Source organism: Pteropus vampyrus, unplaced genomic scaffold, assembly GCF_000151845.1.
Source record: "Pteropus vampyrus isolate Shadow unplaced genomic scaffold, Pvam_2.0 Scaffold631, whole genome shotgun sequence".
Classification (NCBI taxonomy): domain Eukaryota; kingdom Metazoa; phylum Chordata; class Mammalia; order Chiroptera; family Pteropodidae; genus Pteropus; species Pteropus vampyrus.
In genome coordinates, this window is record NW_011889412.1 from 161,674 (window position 1) to 169,764 (window position 8,091).

An 8,091-nucleotide genomic window follows, 5' to 3' on the forward strand; every position below is an offset into this window, starting at 1 on the left:
AATTCTAAACAGTCCTAGAAGGTTGGCCAAGAATTCTCGGAGGGAACGGGGAGAGAGTCAAGACAAGGGCAACGCTTACCCATCTCCATGAGGCTGGTGAACCCTGGCAGAGCTGGGCTACTCCTCGGGCCCTTCCCCAGGTTGGGGGCACTGGATGACCACTGTTTGTATCCATCTACCAGGGACTTGAGGCTAAATGAGGGGAAATGAGGAAACTGGTTACTTTCCTTACTCCACCCTCAGCTGTATGGGCCTGTGGAAATGTCTTTCCCTGTCTGCTTAATCACACTGAAGCCCCAAAGCCTTGGAGTACAGGCAATGAACCTTACTGAGCCCACCTGCTCCATTAACAAAGGTGCACATGCTCTACGGAAAGAAAAGCAGGGGCATGACCCACCCCCCTCACATGCTTCTATGGGCCGCGGAAAGATCTGGTGGGCAGGCTGGAAAGAGGACAAAAAGAATAAGGGCTGCCCAGCACCAGACAGGCTCTTGCCTGAGCCCATTTTAAAGAGAGGCCATTAATCCATGGACACTGAATACAACTCATCGGTGGCATTAGAAATATCGCGATGTGAAGACCTACAATGCAAGGCAAGCACAGGGCAGATGAGCTAGCAGAGATGGGCCAGGGCACTCCATTCACATTATTTCTCAATTTCGTCTTCCGAGCTTAGGGCATGCTTAGGTAACTTTCAAAGCCATTCAGTTTTAAAAAACAAAAATCAGCCAACAAAGCTGCACCAACCCAGTGCACTTTGGGACAGACCTATGTGGGTAGTGCATAGTGCTGTACTGGAGCCCGCGGTTTGTCTGGGACTGGAGAGGAAAAGGACAGGAGCTCACTTTCACACCTCTGTAATCAGCTCACACTGGCAAGCCAGCAACTCTAGGATACAGACTGGGAACCCCACCAAACCCCCTTATTGGCTGGGGGAATTAGGGACGCAGAAGCACTGGTCTTTTGAGGACAAAAAGAGGGAGGACTGAGGAATCTGTGCTATGGTTGCCTTAGAGATACGAGAATTACAACGAAAGGTGGCTCTCGTTTTAGGGCTAGAAAGAGCTGTTCACTAAAGCCCGCTCTTCTCAGCCCATCTTGAAGGACCACCTTTCCCCCTGACTTCAGATCTCTGTTTCAAGTGCTATCACAAAAACCAATGAATTAAAGTCCATTCCAGCCACCAGTGGTGTCAACCAAAATACACAGCCAGAAATAAGCAATCCTAGTCTGGGACTTCTGATAATCATAAAACATCGCCTTCAGCTCTGGGTCCAGGGAAATCCAGATTAGCAAAGTCAAAGCCAGGGCTATAGACCAAAGGATAAATAGCCAAGTACAGTCTCCCTAAAACTAAGGGTGGCAGGAGAACCCTAACAACAGGAGTGGTTAGGGAAGTGAAGAACAATGTAAAGTCAGACCAACACAGGAATTTTCCCAAGGTGCACGACGGTACTGCTTTAAAAAAAAAAAAAAAAGTCAGCACAGCCTGGCAATAACGAGGCTTGATTCTATGGGGTGTGCTGCGAGAACAAGGAAATGGAAGGGAGATAATTACCAGTACATTTGAAAGGGTGAAGATTAGACTCACCCCAAGTGGAAATGTGGAGATTCTGATGGGGTACTTAAACCATTAGCTTTCTCACGTCTCTGAGGGGATCTTCAATGAATAAAGACAATCAGAAGCTGGCAGCAGCGGGTACATCAGCTCAGCCTCTCCCACATGAGAACCCTCAAGGCTGGACTCCAGCTATGTCGCCAGCAGCCATCCCCTTGTCCAGTCAGAAAAGCCCACACCATGAAAGAATCTTAACAAGATGGCTCTGCTTGAGTTGTTACAGGCCAGGACCTCTCAATCTGTGGGACAAAGGTCCCTGGGCAACCCCATCATAATTACAGGGCGTCTGTAAACCCATAGATACTCAAGCTGTCTACAGATAAGTGCATATGTTTCCTATAGATGTGCACTATTTTTTAAAAGTATGGAGATGCAAATTTACTTAACATTACTAAATTCAATATAGCTGTTTTGCCATTATATATTTTCTTCAGTCAACAGGGGCTAAATTTACAAATATTATACACAGAGGCTCTCAAAATTTCTGACATTAAAAAGGTCTGAGTGGAGTATATATTTTTTCAATAGGAATTCAAAATCATGAAAAATGAAGTCACATAACTTGAATTGATCCAAAAGTTTTGAGGGTAAATCTATGTAAGGAGGAAGAAAATTCCAAAGTTAATAATTGGTATTGCAAAATAATTAATTTACTAGCAAGACAAAAAAATGACTTTAAATGAAGCAGAACTATAGAAACTACTGGAATCCATAGCCAACCTGGTAAATCCTATCTGGAATCACACTGTCAGAAATATCACAGGATTCAGTTCAATACCACAGGCGACAGTTTCTCAGCCTCAGCTGAATACTACTCCAGCCTAGGGCTAAAAGGACAAACTGAGGGGCTCTTGCTCCTGTAGAACTTGGTACGGCAGAGCAATCTGCCATCCCCAGAGGGTTCAATCACTGAATTCCTACATAGCTTAGGTAGTTTGCCCTACATATCTAAATTTTTCATTCTAAGGTATCTAGTGGTTTCCAAAACCTGGCTTCAAATAGTCAATATTTTATGAAGCAAACTGTTTTTTCTACCTTTGGCTCAGATCCGACATAGGGAAACAGATTTTGGACATGAAATTTTAGTATTCGGAGGAATACCAAGGCCAGTTACAGGTTCAGGGCACCTATAATTCTAATGTCTAACTTTACAAGCTCTTTGGAAATGAACGTAAAAGGTGAAGGGGGTTGCTGCTTATACTCACATTAGGAAAAGTCAAGAAACATGGTTCTAGATTCTAAAACCAAGAAGAAGAAGTATAAACCATTATGTTCATTCTTCAGGTATGAAACAGAATTGCATGAGAAGCATAAAAGAATCATAGCAAATATTTACACATGCTTACTATGAGCCAGCTAATCTTCTCTGCACTTTACAAAGATGAACTTATTTAATCCTCCATCAACTCCATGAGATGGGTATGGACATAACCCCTATTTTACAGATGAGAAAGCATAAGGCGGAGCCAGGATTTGTACCTGGGCAGTCTGGGGTCAGCGTCCAAGCTCTTTAATACCACATGGTCCTCTGAAGGACTAGGACTCAGTCGAATTTGTCTCTTAGGCCATAAGTCCACAGCAAGAACAGAGGGGGCACTCATACATATCAGCGTGGCTACGGGGTGGGACCCAAAATAAGTTCTAGTGGCCCTAGAGTTATATCCAACTGTTCTACCAGAGCTAGATTATTCTGTCTGCCCCTGCTTCAGATGAGCCTCCAGTCGAGAGTCCCATAATCTACTCTTCCTTCTCTTTCCTCTGAGCTGACGTTTTAAGAGGAAGAGCTAGGTATAAGTAGACTACGCATGCAGAACTCTGTACATCTGGTCAATGCTTGGGGCACCTGCTACTCTGAGTAGCGCATCTCCAGAGGTCGGAAAACTCTAACTTGTGGGGCTAAATCCTGACCACTACCTGTTTTTATAAAAAGTTTTACTGGGACACAGCCATGCTCATTCATTTACGTCATCAGTCTGTGGCTGCTGCTGCCCTCTCACAGTGGAGGTGAGTAGTTACAACAGACACCACATGGCTCACAAAGCCTAAAATATATATTATCTGGCCCTTTATGAAAAAAGTACGCCAATCTCTGTCCTAAGAGGTTCCAGGGGGAAAAGGAGATTGGATAACTCTGTTGTAAAGATCAAGAAACTCATAATTTCTCAGAAAGAAGTGAAACACACAACAAAGAAAAAGATATTCACGTCATGGTTTTAAAAGGGTACAGAAGTCTATAAGTGAGAAAGAATTTCCCATCATCGGGCTCTTACCCTTCGTCTCCTGAGGCAAGCTCCTTCTGACCAAGCGTACCTGGCCCCCAAGTCCGTCCCTTCTTCTTGGGAGCCCTCTTCTCCTCCTCCTCTCCTTCCTCCTTCGGGATGACTGAGCTCCGGCCCCAGGTTTTGCTGCTTTCGTTTGGTGTCACTGTGAATAACAAAAGTTGGATGGGATCTGGAAACAGACATACAGGGCTCCTCCGACACCAGACTCTACCCAACCAAACACACACACACACACACACACACACACACACACACACACACACACACACACACAGAGCTCCTGGGAAGAAGTCAGACTTCTTTAACACCTCTGTGCCCAAGTGGAAGCTTCCAGGAAAATAACGGAGTTCTCAGCCACCAACCATTTAGCACTCTCGAAGTACCAAACATGGAAATGCTTCCCAGCTTCTCATAAGTCCAATGTAAAGCTGGAGCTCAGGCCAGCCAGACATCAGAGTCCCAAATAGGTCTGACTTAAGAAACTAGTTTTGTTGGGTGGAACTGAATTGGGACGAGTGAGTGATGAGGTAAGTGGGAGAGAAAAATGATAAGGGGTAAGGAAGATGTGGAATTACCGAAATTTGGTAAGTAAGTACCGGAAAGAAAGAAAATGAGGATTTCAAGACTGAAGACTAGAGAAAAAAATTCAGGAGTAGGAGGATGGGGAAAGAATAGAGCTAGACCATGTAGGAGATAAGACGGGGGGAATGTTCTTCTGAAATTGGCACCTTAAGCAGGAGCTGAAACTCCAAATGCTTCAGAGACTTGGCTTATACCATAAATGAGTGAAGTGAGCCAGTTACCAAAAAATAAGGAGTTGAGGGGACTGAGGCAAAATACAGGGCATGTGGAAACTGCTGTGAGTTCCGGCCAGCTGTGGCTACACGCAGAGGGGAACCCACCAATTTGATTATAAGGAAAGCAAGAAATCTATGTTTTGGATTTTTTTATTTATGAACTCTATCTTAAAGTAGGGAAACTAATTCATTCACACACACACACGTGTGTATGTACATGTATGTGTTTGTATATGTATAAATCTCGTTTAATAAACACTGCTGTAAAAATAAAATTGGTCCAGATGTTGCCTGTCATAAAATATTTGGCAAATTTCGTTAAGACCTATACTTTGAAAACACCCTTCCCTGATTAGTATGAACAAAAGAGAAACAAAGATGCCCCAAATACGGCAGAGCACACAAGGTACCAGGTTACGATACCGACCTATCTACATCGCATGCCCGTTTCCAAATTGCTTTGGACCCATAATACCCACAAACCCCTTCATTGGTATCTGACTAAGAGTAAAAGGCAAAGGAGGCAGCAGAAAAGCTAATGGAGGAAGACAAGAGGGAGGGCTAAGGTTTGCGTACATATGTGCATGTATGTACACATTGTCGAGGAGAAGTGGCAGAAGTTATGGATGGAGCAAGCCTGGACCAGTCGGTGGCTGGACAGAGCAGGGGACAGGTGCCCCTGATGTGTTCTGGCCCCAACTAATTTGGGAAGCAGTCTCACACTGGATGGCTCGAAGGCGAGGAATGATGGTGGGGCTTGCAGGAGGACTGGAGCGGCTGTTGATGAGACTCTTCCTTTTATCCATGGTGGGAGAGGCCTGTACGGTGAACTTGTGCTGGAAATCTGCTTGAGGGAAAGACAAACACATGCGTGTGCATTAGAATTTTTCCATAATCAAATTCCTATGAGAAAACTGACATTTCCTGGCAGGCTTGAGGGACAGGCCCTGGTTTCCTGAGAAGCTCCTTGTTCACTTGGGCAACGTTCTCTTTTAGAATCACCTCATTTTCCCAAAAGACGGCAGGATGGCAAGATGAATGCACAAGGAGAAGGAAAATTCCTTATTCAAGGAAATGTCATTAGACGGTTTTCATAAAGCTATCTATATAATGTATACAGGTGTAGCAATTGCATATTTAGAAGAGTCATGAGAGTTCTTGATTACTGTGGGAAATCCAATTTAAAGTTCTATTTCATGTAACCTATTATTAGTACACGCCCCCTGTTCTCGGGACCAAAGCAGGCGAACTAATGCTTATCACACTGAGTGCAAGCAAAGCAGGGTAATAGGAACTAATCCTTGGTGGGAACCTAGGGAAGGGAGGGGCATAGAGCTAATGGTCCAAATTCTGAGGTATTCCAAAGGCAGTTATGGCATAGCATAATAGATGTAAAACTTACAGCTCTGAATTTCTGAATGTCAGTCTCCTCATCTATCAAAGAGGTATAATAATTACAGCTGCATGTTCACATTTAGGTCTCCCCACTGTCTGCCATCTCCCTGAAGGTGAGAACTATCGCTTTTCTATCTGCTTCCCCTGAACGCAGCAGTATGCTGGCACATGCTAGATGCTCAAGAAGCACTTAAAGACTCTGTGTTGCCTGAAAAGAAAAAAAAAAATGTGCAACAAGGAAGCCAGTAAACATATCCCCTGAACACATTCACTGACTTTCACTAAACGAATTCCTTTGTCTGTACTTAAGCCACTCTCCTATACTTAAAATCATTCATTACTGCTCCTATTGTATCATTTTTCCTTGGTTCCTTTCACTTCCAATAAGCTTGTGTCCTGGGTCTTATGGACTCAGAATACAGTGAACTTTTTAATCTACGTTAACACACACTTTAGCACTTACTTCCTCTGTAGTTAAACTGCACCCCACAAGATTCTAATTCATCGTTTCATATTTCTTTGAATTTTCCCAAGGCTGTACATACTACAAATGTACTTGTATTCAGCCAATGTGTTTCTGAAAGGGTACGTGTAAATCAAATTCTTATACATTAATCCTAATCTCAACTGCAGAGAACTAATTATTTAAAGAAACTTGAGATGAGTTATTTTACAGAGACAAGAATTCAGTTTTCTGTCTCACACATACATGCCCTGGAATTTGTTTCCTCCAATTACATGCTTCCAAGTTTGTCTAAAGTGAGATGTGCCTATGGGAGCGACCATGCTTCTAGCAGCCTGTACTGTGCTTGCCTGTCAGGTCCATCGCCAGGCTGTCTTCCCTTCATACTCTGTGTTTAATCACATTCAAAAATTCCCCTGGAGTTGGGTAGCTTTTTAGTAGGCCAGTCTTTCCACTGAATAGAATGACCCATTCCAAACCAGCTCTATTTTTAGACCCGGGGTCTCATGTTTCCAAGGCCAGTCCCCGGCTCCCACTCATCCCCAGGCACACCAGCCCCTTGCCCCGGTCCCACTTCCCAGCAGGTCCCTGGCCACTGACCAGAAGGGAGGCTGATGCGGTTTCCATCCTTGAGCTTCAGTCGGTTCTTCCTGAACTTGCCCTTGCGTTTCTTCACCCGGGGCTTCTCCTGGCACAGCTGGTGGATGATGATGTTGAGCTCTCGTTCCAGGATGTCAATCTCCCGCTCGGCCAGCTCCTGCTCTCGGCGCCGCAGCAGCTCCTCCTGGTTCTTCTGCTGGAGCGCAGCCCGCGTCAGCTCCTCCTCCCAGGTGCGGAGCTCCTGCGGGGTGGGTAGAACCATTAGAGAGGAGAGTGAGGGGCTCAGTGCAGAGGCATGAGGCCCAGGAGCCCCAGAGGGCTAGTGCTCACAGCCCCCTGGAGAGTGCTCCTAGAATGCCCTATACTTCAAGTGTCCGGCAGAGGTGGGGGCGCTCAACAGTTAGCTGGTAAATGAATATCTGACCACCTGAATGGCAGGGAAAGGAAATCTCAGAAGAGCCATACTGAAGAATAGCTAGAATAGCCACAGGCCAACCCTGGAGACAGGCTGATAGTTCCCAGATGCTCCTTGATTATTGATTAAAGTTGCCTGTGACTGAGGAAAAAGAAATGGGGCTTTGGGTAGAAAACATATGTATTTAAATTTTATAGACTTAGTTCTATTTTAACTTTTTTGCATCACATAAAAGATATTTTTAAAAACCAGAGCCAACTTAATGTGATCTAGCTTAAAATGTGCCCTCTGTAAATGAATCACCCTCCTGCATCACCTAATGTTCCAAGAAAAATAAATATATTTCCAGGGTGGCTGTTCAAAAGGTATGGAAAGCATGCTCACTTGATGAGTGAGTCTACAGAGACATGTGGTTTGAACTCTCATCTTATCTTAAAGGACAACCATTTACTCTGGAAGGATCAGGATAGCACAGCAAAGAGGAGAGAAAACATTTTCTAAAGTCTTTGTCAGGCACTTG

At 44.5% G+C, this 8,091-nt stretch overlaps 1 protein-coding gene across 3 annotated transcripts in view; it reads right to left on the reverse strand.

Moving 5' to 3' along the window:
• Positions 1–8,091, reverse strand: part of MAP3K9 (mitogen-activated protein kinase kinase kinase 9) — a 74,200-nt gene that overhangs the window by 12,131 nt on the left and 53,978 nt on the right. For all 3 annotated transcript variants that reach the window (XM_023525809.1, XM_023525808.1, XM_011384827.2), the window contains 4 exons: positions 7,157–7,397; positions 5,420–5,542; positions 3,890–4,043; positions 80–192 (listed from right to left, as the gene is read on the reverse strand). In XM_023525809.1, the coding sequence (XP_023381577.1) occupies positions 80–192; positions 3,890–4,043; positions 5,420–5,542; positions 7,157–7,397 (631 nt within the window). The remainder of the gene's footprint in view (positions 1–79; positions 193–3,889; positions 4,044–5,419; positions 5,543–7,156; positions 7,398–8,091) is intronic.